The sequence below is a fragment of the Bradysia coprophila genome, unplaced genomic scaffold, assembly GCF_014529535.1.
Source record: "Bradysia coprophila strain Holo2 unplaced genomic scaffold, BU_Bcop_v1 contig_324, whole genome shotgun sequence".
Taxonomy (NCBI): Eukaryota; Metazoa; Arthropoda; class Insecta; order Diptera; family Sciaridae; genus Bradysia; species Bradysia coprophila.
This window is the reverse complement of record NW_023503584.1, coordinates 3,547,841-3,573,841: the sequence shown is the minus strand read 5'-3', so window position 1 is coordinate 3,573,841 and position 26,001 is coordinate 3,547,841. Positions and strand designations below refer to the sequence as shown.

The 26,001-nt window shown below is 36.8% G+C and overlaps 3 protein-coding genes across 12 annotated transcripts in view; 2 read left to right on the top strand and 1 right to left on the bottom strand.

Moving 5' to 3' along the window:
- Positions 1 to 12,578, top strand: part of LOC119079457 (rap guanine nucleotide exchange factor 2) — a 34,184-nt gene extending 21,606 nt beyond the window's left edge. For 5 of the 10 annotated variants that reach the window (XM_037187380.1, XM_037187385.1, XM_037187384.1 and 2 more), the window contains 10 exons: positions 60 to 135; positions 1,854 to 2,162; positions 2,234 to 2,431; positions 2,503 to 4,936; positions 5,004 to 5,819; positions 6,271 to 6,438; positions 7,805 to 7,960; positions 8,674 to 9,012; positions 9,539 to 9,709; positions 10,118 to 12,578. In XM_037187380.1, coding sequence (XP_037043275.1) covers positions 60 to 135; positions 1,854 to 2,162; positions 2,234 to 2,431; positions 2,503 to 4,936; positions 5,004 to 5,819; positions 6,271 to 6,438; positions 7,805 to 7,960; positions 8,674 to 9,012; positions 9,539 to 9,709; positions 10,118 to 10,149 — 4,699 coding nt within the window. In that variant the 3' untranslated portion in view covers positions 10,150 to 12,578. The remainder of the gene's footprint in view (positions 1 to 59; positions 136 to 1,853; positions 2,163 to 2,233; positions 2,432 to 2,502; positions 4,937 to 5,003; positions 5,820 to 6,270; positions 6,439 to 7,804; positions 7,961 to 8,673; positions 9,013 to 9,538; positions 9,710 to 10,117) is intronic. The other 5 variants (XM_037187377.1, XM_037187379.1, XM_037187378.1 and 2 more) reach the window with 5 other exon arrangements.
- Positions 12,579 to 19,367: 6,789 nt separating this feature from the next.
- On the bottom strand, positions 19,368 to 21,042 carry LOC119079495. The gene is made up of 2 exons (XM_037187444.1): positions 20,615 to 21,042; positions 19,368 to 20,550 (listed from the first exon to the last, which is right to left on the bottom strand). Exons 1-2 carry the CDS (start codon positions 20,857 to 20,859, stop codon positions 19,392 to 19,394), a joined length of 1,404 nt encoding a protein of 467 aa, XP_037043339.1. The 5' UTR covers positions 20,860 to 21,042; the 3' UTR covers positions 19,368 to 19,391.
- Positions 21,043 to 24,394: 3,352 nt separating this feature from the next.
- LOC119079542 lies at positions 24,395 to 25,383 on the top strand. The gene is made up of 2 exons (XM_037187529.1): positions 24,395 to 24,822; positions 24,898 to 25,383. The coding sequence occupies exons 1-2, from the start codon at positions 24,759 to 24,761 to the stop codon at positions 25,374 to 25,376; spliced, it is 543 nt and encodes a 180-aa protein (XP_037043424.1). The 5' UTR covers positions 24,395 to 24,758; the 3' UTR covers positions 25,377 to 25,383.
- The last annotated feature ends 618 nt before the right edge of the window (positions 25,384 to 26,001 follow it).

Below are 26,001 nucleotides of genomic sequence, written 5' to 3'. Positions count from 1 at the left end.
CAGCGTAGTTCAGTTTAATTGCTAGAATTTAACGAAAAATTCGTTTTTCTTTCTTTCAGTTTTGGCAAACGCAATGGAGGAAGTGTACGCCGACCCAGTGAATGTTTCGTGCTTGAAACATCGGAGATGATAGTGGTAAGTTAGTGTGGAGAGATCAAATTAAACTATTTAATTAGGAGGAATCTGGCAATCTATCTATTTCCATCAAACTATCGAAACTAGTATTAAACATAGAAGATAGATGACTAAAGTAGATAGACTAGAGTTGTTGGAAGGCTTCTACAAATTGAGAAGCAGGAACCAGGAACCAAGATCAAGACCTTACTACTTCTATCAGAGAAATTTCCCGGTTTTCGATAAGGAGTCGTCAAAGCAGTTGCCATCTAATGATGGTAGATCCTCGTGTTCATAATACCCGAATGTGCGAAACCTGAGATCCACCAGTCGACCAATCTCAGGTATTAGACCGCAAGAACAGATTCTGTGGAGATGATCGTTAAGCTCAAACTGACGTAAGAACCGAGCTTCTTTCTTTTCGAACAAATCGTAATTAATTAATCGGCCGTATATCGTCGGTCATTGTGATCTTATTATGGCGGGATAACAAGAGCGATGCAATCAAAACAAACGATAAAATCCAACCAAACCATTTTAATGAATGGTGTTTTCACTTATAAAAATTAATGAGATAGAAGGAGTTGAAGAGCATACAAAGGCGTACATTTTGTAGGTGTTAAAATAAATGCGACCAACAAAACGTATTTAAAGCGTTGTGCAATGTTGAACCAATATTTCCATGAATTTCCAACGAATCTCGAGAAACAACACGACTCATTTGAAATGTAATAATATGCACGCGTATGCGTTTACGTTTTATTTGCTTTTATGCTTTATTAAAGCTGCGACAGAGACTATACATTTATGTATGTGGTATACTACTTTCTAATGTCGACTTCATTCAATTTGAATATATTTATTTAACGAAAAAAATAACACAAACGCTTGAATGAAGGAATGAAATACGTTGGACAATGAACTGAGTTGTGTGTAAGGTGTCTTTGAATTAAGAAAAAAAATTGTTTCATACAAGGCTGCATGTAGAAGTTAGGTTGTTTAGAAACGTACAGTGCTGATTTAAGAGGTATATCATATTTCATTTTTCTTCGTTTTTGTACACCGAAGTCGTATATTGATGATTATATACTATACGATCAGTACAGTTATGCTCACAGATACGAGCTGTCTATAACGAACAGCGTAAACACATACAGCGCATTTTCACTGCTTATTTATAATCATACTGAATTAGGAAGGTACATTACTTTAGCAAGGGGAACAACGATAAGATGTCATCATTCTTTTGCGAATTGTTTAGCATTTTAACGAGGGGGAAATTACGCGAGGAAATACTGGGGCAGGTGGTATTTGCTATTGGTGACCAATAGAAGGAAATAACACGTCAATAGACGAGATAAGGGCGCCAATATACGCCAATGGAAGTAGGTGGTACAGAGTTTGCTCGCATAGTTTTCCCCTCACATGTTAAAGAATGTCGTTCATTCTAATACGTCTGTATGATGTTAGCAATGACATTAATTTAGCATCAGGAATTAATGATGGAATGACAATACAGAATGGTATTCACTATGGGGCTATTCACAAATTACGTACGCTCTTCATGGGTTATTTGACAGACTTCATACATTTCCAAATTTTTCTCCATTCCATTGCGACGTACAAAATAAGTCTAAAATTCTCCTTTTCCCCTACTTTCTGAATGAACCCCTAATCCATTGAAACCTCGAACATCAAAATGCTTGCAATCCAAAAGCTGACAGAATATTCATTTCCAGATCGACTATCCTGAAATAAACTCATTAAACCCGTCAACAACACAGCTAACCTCCACCGCGTATCATCAGCGATCGTCATCGCTTGCCAATCCTGTCCATTCATCGTTAAGCCAACAATCGCAATTAACTGCTGCAATAAAGACGCCCAATCGTGGTGGTAGCTATCGTGGCTCGTTGCCGTACCGTCACAGTGTCGGCAACGCCATAGCGCAGAGCCCAAATACCATCGGGCTGATAAACAACATGGATCATCACAACATACGACACGCAATACAAAGTGGAGTCAATATTGTATGTGACGATAGCAATGTAAGTGGCACGAATGTCTGCAGTCGATGGACTCAATCGTTTTAACCGAGATTTTTATGTTAATGCTACAGTTTAGCGGAAATCGACCAGACTTATACCAAAAGTGCAATCGTGGTTCGCATTCCAGTGATACTAGTTCGGCATATAGTGGATCCGATACCATGACATCTGTACATAGTTCTTCGATAGACGCTGACGAGGTCGATCTTTCCGGATTGGTCGAATCAGTGGTCGATTCAGATGAAGAGGATTTAGCCGAAAGCATGGACGTAAGTAGATCGAACAAGTTGATGAAAAATTGTTCCATCAAGTCTCATCTCATTGGCATTTTTCTTTTCAGAGTTTGGCTGTCCGAGATACCGTGCGCGAATGTTTAGAAAAAGATCCATCCGATCGCACAGAGGACGACATTGAAACATTGCTAGACTTTACCAAAAATTTGAAAGCATTCACAAATGTCACATTGGCCGTGAGGAGGGCTTTGTGTTCGGTGATGGTGTTTGCTGTTGTAGAAAAAGCCGGTACAATGGTCATGAACGATGGCGAAGAATTGGATTCTTGGAGTGTATTAATTAATGGACATGTTGAGATTGAGCAGAGTAACGGTGATAAAGAGGAACTTCAAGTAGGCGATAGTTTCGGTATATTGCCCACAATGGACAAATTGTACCATCGCGGAGTGATGCGAACAAAATGCCATGACTGTCAATTCGTTTGCATAACACAAACCGACTATTATCGGATACAGCATCAGGGCGAAGAAAATACTGTAAAGCATGAAGAGGACGGCCGTGTTGTGATGGTGACAGAGCTCCGACATGGTGCCATGGAAGGTGGAACGATGAGACGTGGCCATGTTGTGATACGAGGCACATCTGATAGACTTGTACAGCAATTAATTGAAGAAAACTCAATGACGGATCCGACGTATGTGGAGGATTTCTTGCTGACTCATCGGACTTTTATTGACAGCGCACAGACGGTTTTAAATCAGCTAATGACATGGTTCGAGAATGAAGATACTTCATCGTTGCAAACTACAGTTACACTGTCAGAAATACGAGAACGAGTTACAAGGGTTGTGCTACTGTGGGTGAACAATCATTTTACCGACTTTGAAACGGATCCGCAAATGATGGAATTTTTGGAGACATTTGAGTCGGTGCTCGAAAAGAAGTCGATGCAAGGTTATCTACGCTTGTTACACATCGCTTGCGCTACTAAGGCGCGAACACGAAATGTTACATTGGCGAGGTCGTCTAGAGACGAAGATCTTCATTTCGACATTGTGGGTGGCTATGAAAAGGGATATGTAAACGGCATTTTTATATCGAAAGTGAATAAGAAGTCGAAACCCGAAGATGTTGGCCTGAAACGTGGCGATCAAATACTGGAAGTGAATGGTCAAAGTTTCGATCATGTCTCGTTTGCTAGAGCCATGGAACTTCTCACCAGTACAACACATCTTAGCATAACTGTGAAAAGCAATCTACTGCAATTAAAGGAAACCCTTCAGAATCCTGACAGTAGCTCGCCGCGACCGCGGCCCTGTCGACGTAAGATGAACGCTGACATTTCCAAACTACAGACTCATGATCCACGCGTCAGATTGTCCAGCGTCGATATTCTTTCTACCTCGACATCATCATCGCAAGACCAGACAGATTGTGCCATTCTAGTTTCGACACAGACACCACACAACAATGCAAAATCGCAAACATCCAAGAAAGACGGAAGCATGTCATCACTATCATCATCATCTTCAACAAATAGCCACAAAGGTGGTTTCATGACACTCGGCCCTAAGCGTCGTCTGCAGCGTGCTCTCATAAAAATGAATCTACTGCCCAAAAATGCGGCCGCTTTGCTAGATGGCTTTGGACAAGACGACGACAATTCAACAACCAGTTCGGCAGATCTGAGCACAACAAACCAATCAAAAACGTCCGGCTCCAACAATAATAACAACTCCGTTAACCTGTCAACGCTGTACCAATCTCACAGCAATCCAGATTTGACAACGGTATTCTATGAAGACCTTCGGGCATCGGACTATCCAGAGCACGTGCTGAAAGTATACAAATCGGATCAAACGTGCAAGTATCTGTTAGTACATAAAGAAACAACGGCACACGAGGTGGTAATGTTGGCTCTGCAAGAGTTTGGCATCCATGATCCCAGTTCAAATTTCTCGTTATGTGAAGTGTCGGTGGGTGAAGGAGGCATGATTAAGCAACGGCGTCTGCCAGAACAATTACAAAACCTTGCCGAACGAATCGGTCTGTCGTCACGTTATTATCTGAAAACGAACGGCATCACTGAAACCCTAGTACCTGATGATATGGCACCCGAATTGATTCGCGAAAGTGCTGTACACTTCCTTCAACTGAATGCCAATGAATTGGCCATTCAATTAACTTTCCAAGACTTTGCTATTTTCCGCCAAATTGAGTCAACCGAATACGTCGACGATTTGTTTGAATTGAAGAGCAAGTATGGCATTCCAATGCTGAAACAGTTCGCAGAGTTAGTCAATCGAGAAATGTTCTGGGTGGTGACCGAAGTATGCAGCGAACATAATATGGTGCGACGGATGAAAATCATCAAGCAATTCGTTAAAATCGCTCGACACTGCAAAGAATGCAAAAACTTTAACTCAATGTTTGCAATTATATCGGGCTTAGGTCACGTCGCTGTGTCTCGATTGCGACTGACTTGGGAAAAACTTCCATCGAAATACCAAAAACTCTTCTGTGATCTGCAAGACTTAATGGGTAAGCGTACTGGCTTGGTCGTCTACGATTTTCAGTTGTCCTGTAACGATTTTCTAATTATTTCCAGATCCATCGCGCAATATGTCTAAATATCGTCAACTCGTTTTGACCGAACTGGGCGAACAGCATCCAATCATTCCATTTTATCCGGTGGTGAAAAAAGATCTGACCTTTATTCATTTGGGTAACGATACGTTTGTCGACAATCTCATAAATTTCGAGAAGCTGCGAATGATCGCCAAAGAAGTCCGAAGTTTAACGCACATGTGCAGCTCACCATACGATCTACTGACACTGCTCGAACTGAAAGGGCAACCGCCAAGCTCAGCTATGGTAGCACTCAATCAAATGTCTGTGTCATCTACTTCCCATGCACAACACAACAATCAAGCGACAGTGAAACGTCGCAAGAAGTCTACAGCTGCTCCAAATCCAAAGAAAATGTTTGAAGAAGCACAAATGGTGCGACGGGTCAAAGCATATCTGAACAATATGAAAGTCATCACGGATGAGGACGTTTTGCACGTCTTGTCACTGGAATGTGAACCGAGTGGTGGATCCGCGCCAAACACTGTCATCATACGCAAACGTCATCCATCGCCCACTCTATCGACCACAAGTTCGACAAGTTCTACTAGTGAAGGAAAGAAAGGAGCTCTAGCCGGTCCAAAATTTGGAACCGCATCACCGCAAGCAGTCAAAAAGATCCTGTCACTGTCGGAACCCAGCAAAACACGGCCGCATCAAGCACGACATCCAGGTGGTATAACCGGACCTGTACTTCCTCTTCATCATGGTTTGCATCATCCACTACATCATTCATCCGTAAGCCCATCGCCTTCACCCGGTGCACATCGAAGAATGGGATCAAGCAGTAGTGCAGGTCTGCCTTTACTTGAATTAGTCTAATTAGTTGGGGTTCGGGAGGATTAGGGGAGTAGTTTATAGACAACTTGATGGGAAGAAATTCAACACAATTTCCATTCATAATTTCCAATTCTCATTGCAAATTCGTATTGAAGCTTGATTTCCCCGCCGTAGACTACTGACTAGATTTCTCACTAATTTGTTCATGTTCATTAATGGCAAAATTTATGCTAAACTATTGGAGGTAAAGACTTGCTATCAATCACTAAAAATTGCTTCTTGATCAAAATATTCGATAATTATGCTAGTGAATGCTTGCAGACACACTGTCAAAGGTTAAAAGAAGGCTGTGGCGTCCACTAAATGTTTTCCTCATTTCATTTCCATTCATAACCCATCTACCGATCATCCAACATAATTTCCGTTCATAGAAAATAATCGAAAAACTGACCAAAACATTGATTCAGGTTCGATGACATATTCAACACACACATATTCGCAAGGCGGCGGACGAGCTGTTCACGAAAGATCACATTCCGACACACCCACACCATTACCGTCTGTTGACTTATCAGTGGAAAGTAGCAGCGTAACGTCACTCAGTAATCTGCCCCTTCGAAAGAATATTGCGTCAGGTAAGTTCCTCAGACTTTTTGCTATGTTAATGGACTACATGACCAAATCGACGATTATTTTTCTAAAAGAATGCTGGACGTGGATGCATGCCTTTGTTTGAACTTTTAAAGATAGAGACACCATCCGCGTACAATTCATGTTCTTTATGAAAATTTTAATTTCGATCAAGTTGTGTAGTTGGTTGAATTAATTCGCACAACACAGTAAATTGAATCACGGGTGTAAAGTAAATTGTGCATGAACAACTCTAATAGTTTCCAAAAGCGTATAAAATGCGATTTGTATGAAAGATTTGTCTTTTATTCTACTAATTACTAAGCACTTTAAAGGGGCCAATTGGTTTTAAAAAAAATATGAAGAACAAGAGGCAATTACACTGGTGTTCGTCACTATACATTTATTTGAAAGTTCACTAGATTTAACAGGTCATCGTAGCTGGAATTTCTTTTTCGACGAACTCCACGTCATTCTAAAAATATATTTTTTGCAATTGAAGACACATGTTCCATGTCTTCCATGTCCCGTTGACATTCCCTTCCGGATCGTCGCTGAAATCGATTTGAAAACTTTCAACAAAAGTCTAAAATCTGCGTAAGCATAAATCTGGACAAGCGAGTTAAAAGGCTTGATTGGCTAAAGTGGAAACACCCGCCGTATAAATGAGGAAAGTTTGCTGTTCAATCGATTCACATCATCCGGATTTTATTTTCTCTGGTTTTACGTATTTCGTAGTGTTTTTGGAAGTAAGCCTAACATGGCTTGTTTTATGTGTGTGACACTTCTTTTGTAGGAATTTGGTTAGTTTATGTTCTGCATTCAATATCAACCAACTATTTTTAAGATAACATTTTCACAGTTTTCCTGAATTTGTCCATATTTTCCCTACAGTCGGAGGCAGTGAAATTTCAGCAAAAATTTGCTTCATCTGTTTTTCAGCTGATCCACACATTCAAACAGAACTGTTTATACTGTTGAAGCTGCTACATGCACGAGCGTGGTAGTAGTAAAACCGTATAAAGATTGTGTGGATCAGCTTAAAAACAGCAGAAGCAAATTCATGCTGAAATTTCACTGCCTCTGACTGTAATTTTCCCAAAAATGATTTTCGGAAAAATGTGGGAAAATCTCATAAAATTTTGTTGCAAACATGGGAAAACGCTTTGAGTTAAAAATAGTCCCTTGCAAATAGTCCTATGAACCTTGTCTTCCTCCTCATGTCGAACATTTTCTTCTAAATATTTTTAACACCGGTTGTCCCCTTGTCTCGTGTACAATGTCGATTTCAAACAAACTTTTTTTTTTGTTCTTCCTCCAAAAATATTATTTTCTTTTCTAAACCATTCCCAAACAAACCTGTGTGTTCAGGCTCAGTCACATCCAGCGATAGCGGTCATGGTTCATGCATTCAGGCCGATACTCATTCCAATTGCTCAGAAAGTGGCATATACCATGTCGCATCGTCAATTGTGCATAATTTACCATCGCCGATACTGCAGCAACGACGGCACTCAACTATGCACGGTAAGTTTTGTAAAATACATTTTGTTTTTTTTTTTGTTGGTTTAGCTGTAGTTTGAGTTGTGAAAGAGTGAGCATACATATGGTGCGGTAAATACTGGATTCTCGATTTGTTGACTTGTCGAGTAATCTATCAAGATTCAACTCTGGGAAATTTATAACAGAGTCAATTAGCACACCTTGCACTGGGACTTCTTTTTGAGCACTTGTAACGTAACATTTAAACTAATAATGCGACTGTTTCGAGTATTGAATGCTACGGATAAGCTAAATAACTATGATATGACCAACATCCATTCGAACAGAACAGCAAGCTTCGGTTGTTTAAAACTATCATAAACATGCCTGTTGTTAAAGAAACTCGGTATTTTTGTGCTACCTGCATCCCATTTAGAATTTGAGTGTTAACTTGTACCCGTGTCCTAACTCATACAAAGAAAATGTTAAAATTTTGTCCCTCCGATGAAAATATAGCTCTGCATGTAAGAGAGTTACAATTTCGTCAAACACCAATAAATAGAACCTTCTTATGAACCAATTAATTTCTCTGTTCTGGAATGAATGTTATTTTCCTTATATGTCGCATTTTAATCCTTTTACGTCGTTCTTTTCTCTCTACATTTTCTGAAATCAAATTTCTATTCTCTTTCTCTTTCGTAAACGGGAAACATCAAACCAAAAAAATAAACAAACAAACCAAACAAAAAAAACATCAGGCCCCACATTTCTTGGTATCTTTCCCAATACATTATCCCAAATGGTAATGCTCACATCGCCAACATCATCTACCATACAAGACACACTAATCATACCCACAACACATCATCCATCATCAGCATCGACATCATCATCGTCGTCTTCGTCGTTTGCCGGTTCGTCCATTTCGTTGACTGCCCAACAGTCGCCAAATAATTTACATGGCCGCCAACAATTCCCGTCCTCAACAACACAAATATTGCCGGCCACATCACCGCTCGGTGGTGGATCTATTGGTGCTGGTCATACAGCTTTTGTGGTACCAACTTCTATCTATCTTCCTTCCAGTCGTCCAAATGGTAAGTGCTATTCGTTGCATTTGTATTAGCTTTGACTACTGCTGCGATACTATGGCGGAACTGATGATTGGAGCATGTTTGTGACGAATATTTTTTTTTTGTATTTGGTGGATTCTCTTTGTAATGAAGCGAAGGGAGTCAAAATTTCGTTAAAATGGGATATTTTAAAAGGAATTTTTTGGCTGTCTTCAAGTTTCGTTAGAGAGCTAATCCACTGTGACTGTAGAAACTAAAGAAACTTTTAGCTCAAAATTATTGCCGTCATTTGTAACTTCTCTTTTTAAATTAATTAATCGGACAGCCAGAGATCTAAAATCTGCTTTTTGATTGAGAAATGAACCTTTCTCGCAAATATGTTTCGACGACTCATTAACTGGCTTAGCTCACCATAATTTAAACTGGACATTCATGAATTCATATGACACTACGCCGAATACACAACACAAATATCGCCTACGCAATCGTGCAATCTCACCTTTGACACACATTCTCCAATTTTTACATTTTTCAATCCCTTCAATATTAGGACATGGACTGATGGCACCGCCGCAAAATTCAAAAGTTCCACGTCATCCTCCAGCGTACAGTGTGGCTGCACAAATGGCTAGACTGCACCGAATCGGACGTGCACATAGTCATGAAGGTGTCACATTACCAAATACCGAATACTTTTTCACCGAACCGAGGGAGGAGGATGGTAAGTCAACTTCTATAGACGGATGATTATGTGAAGTGAGTTTAGCGTTTGTCTTGCGCTTTGTCTAAACGTCTTCGTTGAGTCGATCGCGTATAATTGATTACCATAGGAGAATGGTATATGAGTTTTTGTAAAAATACGAATCGGTACTTCTGATTCTAGCAATGTAAAAAGACATGGGACACCTTTTAGAGAAACTACTAGAATTTTCGTTTTTTATTTGGGTGTCAGATTAGCTATTTATTGATCACTATCACCATTCATCCACCCTATGGGAGTGAATGTTTAGCACTAGACAATGTACCAAATTCACTGATTCACATAACCACTGCTCACTCGAACCATTTTACATGTGTAATGTGTGCATACCGGATTGATTTTATAATATCGTTACACATTATCTTACAGATGATGAGGACGCCCAAGTGTCTGCCGTCTAAGACAACAGAATGAAACAATTATTTTTTTTTCTTCATCAGTGTAACGTCGCCAAAAAACCAAACAACAGTCTTTCATTTTTGTGATGACAAGGAAAACAAGCATAAAATTAACTTTTTAGATTAATTACAAAGAAAAATTGAACAAGCCCTTCCTTCTAGTGTGCATAAGAAAGTAAATTTAAGTAAATTGAAACAAAAAGACAGGAAACATAAAACCATAAATGGAAATCTCTTACGTGTGTGACAAACAAAATTTAATAAAATTGATCTTGAGCGTTAAAAATTATGCAACAAAAAGTATAAATCAAAGCAAAATGATGATGATGATGCAAATAGAGAGAGATAGAGAGATATTATTACACTTAAACAAAGATGAACGTTTGAAAGTATAATTAAATTATAATTATTTAATAATTATATTAAAAGAAACAAAAACAAAAATGCAAAAGATATTAAAAGTAATTTTTAATTCAATTAAAACAAACAAACAAAATGTATAAAAGATCTTTAATTAGGTACACGGCAACATTTACATACATATATATATGCCAACCAATCAAACCTTAACGCAAACATGACCACTATACTGTTCCGTTTTTTTAGCTATAATTTTCCTAAGTATTAAGATTTGGACTCGGTTATCGGTTAAGGTAAATCAATGATGATCGCTTCAGAAGTAAAGTAGAATTTTGTTTTTAAATTTGGCACATGAAATGCATTCAAGTCTTTCCGTACATTGAGTTCTTCCTCTAATATCCTTCGACCATGGAGCTAATTTGATATGAATGTTGTGTCGCGATAATCGGTCGTCATTAGGAATTGTGCTTAAGCAAGTCCATCGATCACAAATTGTAAATATTTCATTCTAATGCAGCTACATCCGGAATTTATTTCCGGTTTTCATTTTATTTTTTGATCGGATTTGATTCACTTTTCCATTTTAGGCTAGTGAGCAGAACCTATTGAATTGAGTAGACGAAATTGTTTCCTATTCCTATTATTTACACTGACTAACATTGCTAACATTCTAAAACCAGTCAATCGATGAAATTTTAGTTTTTAGATAATTTCCCAGTGTTTAAAACGTCGTATGACATTCATTTGATACGGATGTCCTTGTCACGTTCGCTGCTTATGAGTAGATAACAGAATAAACAAACCATTGACATATTCGACACTGGAAACTTCAATTAAAAATTAAAACTTCATGCAGTGGCTGCTTTTAGAATGTTAGTCACTGTACAGTGTACATTTAAACCATATGTCGTGAACAAAACATTCCAACCACTAAGAAAAAATACATTTTTGTGCCGTTGTGATGTTAATTGTCCTAATTTTTAAAGAAAAAAAATCAACCAGGGTCAGAAGTGTCGAAAGCTGACGTTCAACACCTCCGTGATGCTGGGTGACGCTAACTCAGGCGAATTTGTCAGATCGTAAAGCGTTTGAGCATTAGCAACATAGAATTTCGATCGAAATATAGTTACGGTATGAAGAGGCAATGAGTGAAGACATGCTATTCAGTAGCAGCAGCAAGAGAATATTTTATTGCTTGCACATAAGTATTTAGTCAAACCATTTCGTAAGAAATTTCGACCAAATCCAACGGCCTGTAAAATGTACATTTGATTGTCAGGACAGCGTCCTTGCTCTTAATTACTTTCATTTGATTTGTGCATGATTCCTCGTCGTATAACAGACGACATTTTATGCACTTTTTATCCGATTGATGATCTTTTACTTCATTTGATAACATATAAATTGCAATAAAAGGACGCCAGAGCTACCCATTTGTTTTCTTTGTCGTGGTGATAGAAAAATCAATCGGAAGATTTTCGTTTCTCACTGGTGCGATAAATTGGTTGTGTCAATGTTTGTGACGATTTCGACATTAAAGTGCAAAGAATCTTGTTCGATACTTGTATCGGAATCATGATTGACTCAAATATAACTAGCTAAATTTGCCTGTGGGTGATAAAAAATGAAATCGTACATCTAGTGCGTGAAAACCACATCGATTGTTGAATGTAGGATTACAAAAAAAGTTATTTCCATCCTTACTCTACGTATTTATGCTGATTTCTCCGATGATTGACTGACTGAAATTATTTGATTCAGATCGGTTCCAGCTCAGACCTTATTTTGCGAACACAAACTCCATTTGAATCATATCAAATGATGTCCTAGATTTATGCGATCTAATAAAAGACTCAATCAATACACTTCCTTAATCTGATGTGAATTTCTTTTAAATTGAAATGCAAACAAAAATGAGAAAACTTATTAAAAATGGAAAATAAAATGTAAATGTGAAATTAACTATTTTTAAAATTGAAAAACAAATAAATAAAATGAAAAAAAAGACAAAAAATAAATTATATTTAAATGGAGACTATAATGTTTAGTGTATAATTTGTAAAATCTATATTAAAAATGAGAGTAAATGTAATAAAATCAAAAAAACATATCCTTGAGATTATAAACTGAGTATAACGCAACATTTAATTTGATGACTCAAAAACAACAAAATTAATATTTTGGACAACATAAATTGCGTAAATCAGAAATATATTCAAAATCAAAATTGACCCAAGTTTTGCATTTATTTCATTTAATTGTGGACGAGATGGCAACCTACTCGGTATGACTTTGTTGGAGCATTAAGAGCGTACAAGGGTTTAGCTTCGGACAAGAACCAAAATTGCGCGAAAAGTAGGGCATGTTTAGGAACATAATTCTCAGGATGCAAGAGATGTAATACAATAAAAAATAGACGAATTGAACCTTACTTAACAAAAATGTGTTTTCACATTTATAATATTGTTTCATTTTCACGAATATTTTTCACAATTAAAACACGTCTGCAAGGCAAAATTTTTTTCCACTCTAGGTACATTTTTTCGGCAGTACATCGAGAATAATCACATAAGTTCCTATATGGCATGTTCTTTTGTAACATTTTCGTGCATGGTATTTTTTCAATGCAAAATAAAGATATTTTAAACATTGGAAATGATTTAAAAACTGTTTCTAAATGATAAATAAAGATGAATCTTCATATTCAGACCAAAAAATAATAAAGTGTTATGAAAAATCTGCCAAGTACACCCAAATCAAGCGTCGTTCCGAACGTTTCTAAAGTGAGAAAAGTTGTATGCAGTCATCGACGGCAGAGGTGTTTTCTTATAGTTTCACAATAAAATTTTAACCATTACTTCATTTAAAAATAACAAGAAGGGCAAAACTTCATTTTAATCACGTTTTAAGTTAAATATGATTGTGAAATAATTATAAAATAATTAAAAATGTCACCGTTCCGAACGTTTCATTAGTAAAAAAAATCTAAAATGTCATACCGATAGGCAGAAAGTTTTCGAACCAAACGCTACTAAAGTTAAATTGGTTACATCAAATTGGTATCCAAATAGCACTTTGTGCGCTATTTTACATTGAAAACAAAAGATTAATGACGCCAAATACCGGTAGAAACCAAAAATCCGCTACAAATTTCTGTAAAATACCGGCAACAAAAAAAATGTGCTACGAATGTATATTTTGAACACTAGTACTACTGTCCCTATGTGTGTTAGTACAAATTGTGAATTCTCACTGAGCGTGGAAACTGCCATATCAAAACCGTTTCTTATGTCACGAACCACGAAATTTTGTTTTCAATTTTTTGAAATAAGTTTTTATTTTTAAGAAATTAACCAAAAACAATTTTGTTTTTATCACGGCGGCCATTTTGTTCTCACTATATTTCTATGATAGGTGTCTTTGATGTTTGATTTTCTATTGTTATTGAAGACACAATACGAGTTTCATTTCAATTAAATGAGATGACGCTATAGTATTGTCCGAAGCTAAACGCTTGTACGCTCTTAAGAACATAGTGAGTGAAATTCTGTAGTAGTAAATGGAGACACTTTGGCTCAGTCAAAAATTGTTAGTTTTTTGTGAGTTTTTTTTTTATTTTCTTGGTTTTTCCTTGTTATGCTAGTTTTTTTTAGGTTTCGGTCTCTTCGAACTTGGTCTTATCTGTTTATAAAATGTCACCTTTGTTTTTTCTTGAAAAATGGTTTAACAAATTAAAGTTTTTGTTGCGTGTAGATAGGAAAAGAGGAAATTTCCAAATCGAGCGATGGGCCTTCGCTCTCCGCTTTGCTCTGGCGAAACAAATAACTATTGAACGAAACCTTTCTATCAACGTTACTGCGCGTGTAAAGCGAAGTTAAATCCTCTATTCGAAGTCTTTCTTCATTGAATTTGCAAATTTTTCGATTGACACACCGTTTTCCAAAAAATGCCCAATTTTGTGCTGTTTTAAAATTTTCAATCGCTAACAGACGCATAAAAGTTAGTCTAAAACTACATATACAACATACATGTTGTAAAAACAATTTTTTTTGTATGACGAAAAGTGTACAAGTAAATAATAATACAAGTAAACTTTCGTATCTAGCTGACCCTACACCAAATTCCAAATTTTCTGTGATGTCGACTCTTAGTCAACTTAGTCTACTCATAAACTTAGATTGAAATTTCAATAGAATCTGAATTGTACGCTGAAAATACCAGGGCCCAGTGCGCTGAAAAGTAAGAAATTTAGGCGCTCAGAAGTGAGAAATTAAGAGTGATCGCGAAATCTTTGAACAATTTGTATGGAGGACAAATTCAACGTATCTGGATTTTTGTCGAGTATGGTATCCAATCGAATCCTTGCTTCATTACGAGTTCAACGAGGTATATCTCGCCTCTCTCGAAATTGTCGTTTTCGTGGTAGAGCTGTGGCTGTGGCTTCATTGGTGGATTTTATTAGGTTTGGGAATGTTCATAAGGACGTGGCTAATTTTGACCGCTCTTATGAAGGGTGAAGATGAAGTGAGGCCAATAGCTGTGCGGGTGTTGTTTGGAGACGTTTGGCAGGTAAGGTCGAGTGCTATAATGCAATGATGCATTTTTTAACTGAATCACGTCTCGTAATGTCGCAAAGTGAGATTCAAATGGAATTTTTACAAATTATATTTGCTCATATATTACCGGATCATGATGGGTCATCGTCATGGTATGAAGAAGAAAGAAGTTAGAGTATTCTTGTAAATATTCGATTAAAATTAGCGAAAGCAATTTCTCATGAAATTGAAATGGACATTGTAAAACTAAATATTCCAACAGGTCAATTTTATCCTATTTGTGATCGCACGAATATATCATTTTTGTTCTTAGTAAATTTGAATTTGAATTTAAATTTATTGACCAGCAGAGAAAACTCCTAAGGTAGTACATAATATCAATAGTCACATACACTAAGCAAATACAATAAATAAAAAATTTAAACATCAGGGTCATGTAGACAAAAAAAAACAAATTCGAAACAACCAAAAGAAGGCACTGTTATACTTTAAGACTCAGCAAGTGTTTTTTTATCACATCGTTAGAATGACCAAACTGAATAAACTCGCAAAACGAATTAAAAACAATGCACATATAGTTAACAGGCTCATATTTTCCATAATTCGTTCTGTGATGTGGTTTTTGAAAAAACTGAGACCGACGGTCACTCGTTCGACTCGAAACGTCCACTCCAGCCTGCCTCAGTAAGTATGCAGCATCGATGTCACCCTTTAGCACTTTCAACATAAATATGACCATTCCAACTTCTCTTCGATGTTCCAGTGTGTTCATGTTAAGGAGCTGAAGCCTTGTAGGGAGGTAAATCCAACCTGTCACGCCAACCCAAATTTCTTAGTGCGAATCTCAAAAATTTATTTTGAATAGATTCAATCCTGGTTTTGTGGACTGTGGGAACTGATGTTCTACAAATGAAACACAGAAGATGTGTTGCCAGCCGAAGCTGGTGATTGAATGATTTTATTTACAAAGAATGTTTGGTATTTATAGGCTGTTTCAAGGGTTGCTGCGACTCTATACAATTCAATAGATTACTGTGATCTGTGTCACCACAGATACTTCCCCACTACGGAAAAATTGTTTTCAATTGATGATCGATGTCTATTCTTAAGGTCATAGCGGTATGTTGTCTTCGCCGGAAATCGTGGCTGGATCAAGGCAGGAACATTTCATTGTTTGGTTTGCAAGTTTCGAGTGGCAAGGAAAGCACTAATTGACATTTATAGGAAACTGCTGGAATGATTGCGTTATCGGCTTAAATTAGTCCATGTTGAATGTCCAGTCCAATAATGTATACCATGTTGAGGTTATTTTGAGTCAGCTCAATATGCCAAGAGAAGTTTTTAATTTTGAAGGTTTTCCAAAGAAATTTTCTTTTTTGTGGTCTGTGTGACTACATACAGTAAGACGGTTTGTCGAGAATAGTGAGACTGATAATGAAGTGAAATTGGTATTTTTTGTGTGTGATTAAGCACTGAAATTAGTTGCTTAGATTTGAGAATTGTGACTGTGAATGCTCGTTTAGCATTTGCTGCAGGTTGAATGAATTTGTGATTTTTTTTATTTTTATTTTTGCATGTAGGTAGTCTATGCACTGTGTCTGTTTTTACGTCTCTGACTTAAGGTCGGTACGTATACGAATTGTATTTGGACAGCAATTTTGTGTGTGGGATGGAAACAATTCGACTGATCTGCAATTTGTTTGAAGGACTGAGCATTTTGTTGGTCGAAGGCGAAGGAATTGTGTCACGTTGCTGCTGTGACAGAATGCTTTAAGTATTGTGGCAGATCAGGTTTGGCTGAATGTAAACACGATTTTGACTGATGAGGGTGTTGAGTATCAGTATTGACGGTTGTGTTTGTTACCGTTGGTTGTATGATTGTCAGTCGCAAAGTGACAACAGATAAGTTTATTTCTGTTGAGTACAAGAAAGTGGTGATTTTCCAATTCGGAAGTTCAGAGTCAAATTCTTGTAATTTGTTGAAATAACATTTCGTCGAACAAGTTCAAGACGAAGAGGTTAGCTTCCATGTGGTCCTCTATGAACGATAAATTCTTTACCAAGGGATTAGGTTATAGAACATGACAGTATGTCGTCAAAATCATCCGAATGATCCTTGGGTGAAAGCAAAATTTAACGCCGAGATGCATGTTTACCGGAGGATGGCAGATGGTAGACAGAGGCAAAGTAATCTTGCGATTAATTACCGCGAAGTAACATTCGAAATGTCGATGAAAGACTTGTGTCATTTCTTGTGATTTTAAGCGACGTTTTTTAATTTTGAAGACATGTTGAATTGTAGAATGAGAATTTTGAATATGAACTACTATTTAGAATCAACCCAAGAAAATATTTTGAACGTCGACTAACGAAAACTGTAGTAATGTGGCGTTCCTACACAGTGTTACCTGGACGGGCGGAACGTACATTAAGGGTACAATTCTATTAGGAGACATTCTTGTAATTTCGAGGTGAAGGTGCTGTTGTAGTAGTTGTAGAAAATTTACGTTTGGACGATAATTTTTACAATTTGATTGTGGAATCAATTCTAGTGTTCGAGAGGCTGGTCTGTTTGTAGTAACTGGTGAATGTTACTAGATTTTGTGCGTTCCGACAACATTTTGATCGAAAATGTTCGTAAAACTAACTTAGCTAAACCTTAAATTTAAGAATTTTAAATATTTTTGGCTTAAAAGTAAATTTGTTTTTTACGTGAATTTGAATTGTGTGAATGCAGACGTGTAGGACACAATTGAAATGTTGTCGGGTTGGTTGTTGTGCGACTAGTAGAAATTGTATTCTTAGTCGTTATGTGTCGGAGCTGTTGATGGAACGGCTGTCCGAGAAAGAATGAATAATTTTGTGAAGAGTCGCTCGTATTTATGGGGAAAAAACGAGTAACTAGATTGAAATAACATTTTCTGGCAATTAACCAGTGAAAATGTATTTTGTTTTGAGAAAAGTAGCATGTCGCTAGTCAGGGTCACCAATTTGTGGGAACTGATGTTCTACAAATGAAACACAGAAGATGTGTTGCCAGCCGAAGCTGGTGATTGAATGATTTTATTTACAAAGAATGCTTGGTATTTATAGGCTGTTTCAAGGGTTGCTGCGACTCTATACAATTCAATAGATTACTGTGATCTGTGTCACCACAGGACCTTATAGTACGGACACCAAACAACGGACGAAAACTCCAAGATTGATCGGACATAGCAGCAATATAGCGTTTTCACAACATAAGGATCTTTGAATTCCTTTGAGCAGCGGATTACGAAACCAAGCATTGCGTAGGCCTTGCCAATCATGCGGTCGATATTTTCGATGAACGACATTTTCTCGTCAAACCAAACTCCCAGGTCTTTTATCAGTTGAACTCGTTCGAGGCTGTGTGTTCCAATCTTATAACCGAAGCGAATTTTCATAACTTAGCAACATTTAAGTATAGTTTATTCAGCTCGCACCATTCAGCAACCAAATTAATCACATTTTGCAAGTGAGTACAGTCTTCAATAGTGGAAGTTTTAACGTTTCCCGCAACTCCCTGTCTGTAGATTATAAAAGGCAATTTTCATTTTCATCCATTTTATTTGGTTTTGATTTTTGATAATAAAATTGAGCCACTCCCAAAAATCGGCCGGCGTGGCTGATCGATGCACGATCTGGTGAATCGTCTTATACATTTTGTATCTTATAAATATAACAGAAATTATTGTTGGTCTTGTTGTCGTATTTACTACAATATATTACTACTTAACAGTCTAACTGGTCTTACTAGTCTAACTAACTGTGTGAACAAACGTGAACCAAATGATAAACGATAATAATACATCGTAGTTTGCGCGTCGAAATCCGTCGAATTTCAGTCTTCTTTTATCCCGAATTATGTAATGGATTTTATCTGTCTAGAACGATAATCTCGAGCTAATCCCTCTAGGGAGTTTTTGTTTATCTCGATATATCTGTTCTCGACAGATAAAATATGATATACTCCTATTGCCAGACTGTTATTTTGACGTATAGGCATTATGGCCCACGCCTTCGGCTATGGCAATAATGTCCTACACGTCAAAATACCAATCTTGGCAACAGGTGCATAATATATATTATCTACCTAGGTGAAATAATGACAGTGAAAAAGTGCTATTATTTCGCCGTCGGTAGATAAAATAACGTACTCACCTCTGTCCAAATGTTTATTTAGACAATTGGGGTTATAACATTCGCCTTCGGCTCATGCAATAACTCCCCAAGTGAACATGTGGCTAGAGGTGAATAATCTACCATTACATGCTAAGGGTGACGAAAGAAGTGCTTGAAAAAATATTTTTATTTTACCACCTTACCACAGTACCACATTATTGATACATTATGTGTTGAACTATCCTCTAAAATGTCCAAAACAGATCTCAGTATCGAATCCTGAGAGTTCTTTATAAAGAATTCCAGAACGTTGATAGGAATAAATCCAGTCACATCTCTGGTTTTTTCATTGAATTTAACGCCACTTAAAGTGATTGCATTGCGTATGGTTTGATATGACGATGCTTCATTCCTTCCTCTGATGAAAATTTTTTTTAATCGAGGACTTTGCTTGAAACTGTTAAGAAGTGGTACTATTGGTATATCAATGACATTGTAGAGTCTAAACTCTTCGAGGTTTCGCAGAACATTTGTCAGCTCAAGGCATTCCATTGAAATGGGTCCGTAATGAATATCGAACGATGATAAGCTCTTGTTTTTACCAAAAAAAGAATTGATACAGTCAGCATCAAAGGTCCAGTTGATGGCATTGAAAGACTTAAGCTTCTTAAAAATGAATGGATTTCTTGAAAGTAATGTGTTTATATAAGTCGACAAACGAAAATCTTCAACATTGTCAAATCGAAGCGATTCCTGAGTATCCCCTAATACTACAGATTGGTCGTAGACAATTAGATTCAATTCCCGAAGCGAGGGAAGATGTTTACTAATGCATTGTAGTATTCTATGTCCATGATTTTCATGCAACTGTAATTGCAATACCTCCACCTGTGGAATATTTTTTATCAGCACAATGATGTCATTCTCGTCAACCAATCTATTAGGGCCGGAAGACTGGCCTTCTGAATGTGGTGTAAAAGACAATTGCAATAGCTTTGGCATCTGATGTACGATCAACGGTTCAAAGTAAAAATTCCCTTTCAATTTCAGAGATCGTAAATTAGGAAAGAGTTCGTCGGAAAACATTGCTAGTTGATCGTATAATCGACACCCAATCATTTCAATCGTCTTGACATTTTTAAATGGTTTTTTTATATCTGACATTCGCAGATCGCAAAAATGGAACGACAATTCTTCCATGGATTCGGAACAATATTCATTCATGTAACGAGCGACGCCAACATCCAAATAAAGGTGCAACCCTGATAGTGTATGGCCAAAATTACGTAGCACTTTGAAACTCATCAGCCGAGACATAATAAACAGTTTAGATTCTTCAAATTTCCTGTGTAAAGAATTGTAAAAATTTAGTTTTTTGTTGGGATAATGCAATGCAATGAAATATTTACATTCGTTCGCGTCCCAATACCATTCCCCTGTATCCACTTAACTTCCGTTTAAAAACTGCACATGCAGCATCATTAAATGATTTGCACGTCTCGACAACATTCACTAAGTCCTGCCATTTAAGATGCTCAAATATTAGCTGCATGCAGTCACTGTTTAAAGATGCGAAGTTCAAAACTTCCCGATCTTGCAGCTTCAGTAATTCAACGTCTTGTTTATTTGCTCTTAAACATACATTAGGCTCCATATCTCAAACAGATTATTATCAGACAGATTTTTTATGGATAAAGTTCAGTTAGGGTGAAAATTGCTTTTTTTTCTTCTGATACACAGTACACACAGCAATATGGCGTGGCCTCGTAAGGGATTTTAAAATACTTCACAGCGAACTTCTGTCAAATGTTTGGTGCATCGCCATTTGCTTTTAGTATTAATGCATGTTGCCTGCTTGTATCAACAATTGACAGCGGAAAGTGCGATCTATTACTTACTTTTAGTACTTGTCAGCCATTTTGTTTGTTTACGTCTGAATGTTCGCCAACAAAACAATTCAAGCATGCGTGTTAGTATAAATAGGGTACTAAAACAGAATTCACACATGATTTAAAGCGTTTGTCATTTTGTCAAGAGCCTCGTACTCGTGCGACGTGTAATGCATTCATAAGCATATTTACAACTGCAGCAGCAATAAAGTTCAAGATGAACAAAATTGCTTTACATGCCAGCACATGGTAAAGTGCACTTTACATCACTGACTGTCAAAAAGTGCCTACTGGACGCTAGGATATAATTAGTACATTACTTACTCGGTCACGCCTCAATCGGTAAATTTCACACAAGCAGTACCATTTCCATCATTTGCCCCATTGCCAAGTAAGGTATTTTATTCAAAAACTTGAGGTAAAGTTTTGGCTCCGTGAAGTAAAGTTAACTCCACGTTTTTGAATAAAATATATTAACTATAGATCTCTTCGTTTGGTGAAACTGATGACGGAAACGTGAGGAATGGTGGGGAAAAGTGTGCAAACTAATCGAAACCAACTTCACAATTTCACATAGTAATGAATAAGTGAGTGCGTCCAATTCTTTGAAATGAATGCAAATGAACTAAATACGGGGAATTCCCTTAGAAGCAAAGTTGGTTGTCATTAGTTTGCACACAAAACCGAACCGTCGATCGTCACGCCAGCGGTCATTTTAGTGATCTATTTACAAACCAAAACAACTCCCAAAACAGAAAACATGTCGAGTTTCTTTTCCCTGTAATACTACGTTAAATGGCGGTCATAGCTTATTTTTGTCGTTTTTGTTGATGACTAAGACAAATGACTTTATATGCTTTTACCAGTTAAAATAATCGAAACGAACAACGATATGCATCGCATAAATTCAAAATAACTCGAATAATAACTGATTGAGCTGCCACCTGGTGAGAGATTTGAACTTCATAATGAACAATGAACTCGGTCGGTATTTTTACAATGATGACATTTAGTTACAAACTCTACGTAGGTGGATAATGCATTGTTAAGTAGTGTTGTATTACCTTACACCTTGCACTTTATGTAAAGATTATGATATGTACGAAAATTGCCCTATTTTACGTAATTAATTCGAAATTTATCGAAAGTATCGAGCAACGTAAAGTCCAAAGTGTGATTTAAATTTTTTCATCATGTTCAGTTATCTACTACAGGGGAAGGTTCAATGTTATAAAGATCTTCGAGTTTTTCAATTTTTCATAATTAGAATATTAGATTTAGATTTAGATTTATTATTAGAAACAAATAATTTACTGTGTAGTCTGCTCATAACTCAAACATTTGCTAATTGACACAAATATCAACCATTTACCACGCTCACGCATATATCTCCTTTAATTTGCTGGACTTTATCATATATGTTATGTTAGCGAAACGCAGACGACCAGGTCAATCATTTCCGCTAAAATGAAGTAATGGCTACATTATTGAATCAATATAAAAGCAATCGGTAACACACCATTCGATCAGTCGTGTCGCAGCTCTTAACCGATACTCACTTCCGATAATTTACGGTCGTATTGCTAAAGAATCAATTATCATATAACTAATAGTCTGAGGCGGATAAAGCATAGTGCCAGGACAATATGGTTTTTGGAACATATAGAGATGAGGGTTGGTTAAACGAACAAAATGTTGACATGGTTTTTACATGCTACATGCGTCGAAAACCGTACTTTTCATGTTTGAAGCACGTCTTTCGACGCCCTCAGCATGTAAAATCCATTACATAACTCGGGATAAAAGTGAAAAGTCTAGTTTTCGTGTGTTTATTGACCTCGGCTTCGCCTCGGATCAACAAAATTCACACGAAAACTCTACTTTTCATCTTTTTATCCCTAGGCATGTAAAATACTATTCAATAGATACTATGTGGGTGTACTGACTGACACCTGCATGCCGGTCCTGAATTTTCTGAAATCAGAATCTGCAACAAAGTAACAGCCAAGTGTAAAACACAAGGTGTACAATATTAGCAAATGTGAATTACAATAGAAAAAAAAATAGTACGCCAATAGACGCCAAAGGAAGTAGGTGGGGCTCGCATAGTTTCCTCCTCGGAATTAGTACTCCAGTGTCCAGTCCGAAATTTGATTTTTTTAAGCATAATTAAAGAAAAGTAAGAAAAAATGCGAAACTGAGGAAGTGAACAAAACAATATTTTACCTTGTGAATGGCTGTTGAATCTTGACCTCAATGTTTGAACATTTGACGATTCTTTTTGATGATTTAGTTTATTACAACCTGTGATATGTTGATTGTAAACGCCATACGATAAATAAATAAACCTTGTGAACAACACACGAATAACTTAAATGCTTCAAACAGAGAAAGTTAAGGACAGTTCCATGCAACAAATAAAAGTCTTCAGCAACATTGTAAGCCTCAATGGTTTACTTTTTAACGAATATTCATTTTGGTAACATAAATAGTTCAAGATTTAAACAGAAATGAGAGTTTGTAAAGTTCTTGCTGACCAATTGAAATCGACGAATTATTTTTATCTGTTGGTGGGAGGAAAAGGTGTTCTTAAGCTTCCGGTACTTGTATTGAAGCATGTACTTGCATCCAATTGGATGATTTGACTAACAGAATTGCACACTTACCTACCATGACCATGACCTATCACATTCCCATATCTTTCAGCAAAAATTTTGATTGCACGTACCATCTAAAAGCAAAGGCAATTCAATCTCTTTTTCGTATGATACAAAAAAAAATTCTGTGAACTCGACTTTCTTTATGGACATTATTTATGCATGTATCGGGGTCAGAAGTCTTGCTGCTGCATCAACAAATTATTATTATTGAAATTCGCTGTTCGACACAAATTTACAAGTTAATTTAACAAACAAATTCCGAAAATTTCTGTCATCATTCCTTTAAAGTTCTACGCTTGTTGGGTCGATGAATGAAAACAATGAGAATGCTCTGATTATGTTATGCTCATTAACAGCACGTTCGAAACACACACGTGCAGTCCTTCAATCTCAGGCAGTCGAAGGTAAGTGATCAAACCACCTTTTAATCAACTCATTTATTATTTGCATCATGAGAACTGTACATTTAGCAGTTACTCCTACATTTTTAGATTTTAGTAATTTTTCAAACAACAAAATGAACGGTGAAAGCCACATATGTATGTGATCAGGCAATATATAGCTCGATTGGAACGCGACGCATATATAAATTAAGAAACTTTAATCTGTTTGTGATTACTCGTAGAAGTCATAGAAGCGTAGTGCACACACTGGTTCTTCGAAAGAAGCAAACACTAATTATACCCCGTAATCGCGGTTACGTTAATTTGGCCATTTTTTAATACAATAAGAAATTTCAAGTCGAAGTCCAAGTGGTTATTTCATTAATTTTATTTAATGTTCGGTCGATGTGCAGTTGATGGTTGTTTTAACGATGTATTAATTGGTGCGAGACATTTGGCATAGCTAAATGCGTGGATTTGTTTTTCTTTTACTGCTTTTGTGGACTGATCGGTGTTTGCCGATTAAGATTGATTTTTGTTGAACGAGTCGGCAATTTAACAAGATAAATCTAACTTTAAGGAGTTTTCTTTGTACACAACTAAATTAAAATTTAGTTTACAATGAACCGGTTCTGGAATTGGTTTACTATTCTACTAGTCGTTCATTATACGACATCTATTCAATGTGAGTTACTTTATGCACCACAGACTAATTAAGCTACTAAAATCGATTTTCAAACAATTAATTTATTCCACCTAGTTTACAATGAATATCCATGTGAGATCGATGCCATCCAATCCAAAACAGTGTACAATTTAAAATACAATTGCAACCGAAAGCAACTGAGAAAGATTTTTTCCCATTTATCAGCTGGTGCGTTCCCGCCGAATGGCAAACTGGAAGGAACTATTCTGATGAATGGCCTGCGGAATCAGAGTATGTGGAACGGTAAAAAGATAAAATATGTTGGTGGTGTTGCGCCGCATGATCACGGTACATTGGTCAATGTGCTGTTCAATAACCGATACGAAATGTTTAGAGCAAATATTCATCGAACGATTGCACCTATCGATGGAAAGGAATCGTTCGTACTGAATTACAAGCACACTCCAATGGTGTTCTACATCGTAGACTATTTACGAGAGGTTCAGCAAAATGTTTACTTAGGAATTATGACGATTCGTCCGTTTAAGAAAATTCCAGTTCTGTATTTTCTGTTAGAAAAGGTGGAAGAGTAAAAGAAATTTAATTGTCAGAAATTTCTTCTGTGATAAAATTTTTAATTAAGTCGCGTTTTATATTTACATCGAACTGTTTTCATTTATTTATTTATTACGACATATCGCACAGCAATGCTCCTGCTAAAAGCAGTGCTATGCATATCGGCATAAATCTGATAGAAACGATCAGTCGTGTGCTATGCGGATAGTGGATGGCTTATATAGCAGAATATATGATACAAAATTAAAGTACTAGATTTTTTATCAAATAGTAGAAAGATTTTATTTTTATATTCTAAACCAACGGCAATATATGCTAACTGGCTGGCGACAATGAATACATACAATAACGTCGCGTCATATCAACTCAAAATACATAAGGCGGCAAAATGTTAAACTAAACTCAATGTTGCCGCTGAAGCAGAAACCGGAGGCAGTATGTTGGCCCAGTCGACCCGTCGGAGCTTCCATACGCCTTCTGCTATGTTACGATGTCGTACATATGGATGGAACGGTGAAACACGTGGAGTCCACAGCGCAGATGGCGAAACATGTGAATGAAAAAAAAAAGAATTCACATATCACTGACGCAAAATCAAATTGTAATAATGTACGTTGTTGGGTTGATTAAATAGACAAGATT

Coding starts and splice junctions, on each gene's coding strand:
- LOC119079495 (XM_037187444.1), bottom strand. CDS start 20,859: ATGGAGCCTAATGTATGTTTAAGAGCAAATAAACAAGACGTTGAATTA. Junction 20,551..20,614: donor GTATTGGGACGCGAACGAAT/GTAAATATTTCA, acceptor TTCTTTACACAG/GAAATTTGAAGAATCTAAAC.
- LOC119079542 (XM_037187529.1), top strand. CDS start 24,759: ATGAACCGGTTCTGGAATTGGTTTACTATTCTACTAGTCGTTCATTAT. Junction 24,823..24,897: donor TTATACGACATCTATTCAAT/GTGAGTTACTTT, acceptor TATTCCACCTAG/TTTACAATGAATATCCATGT.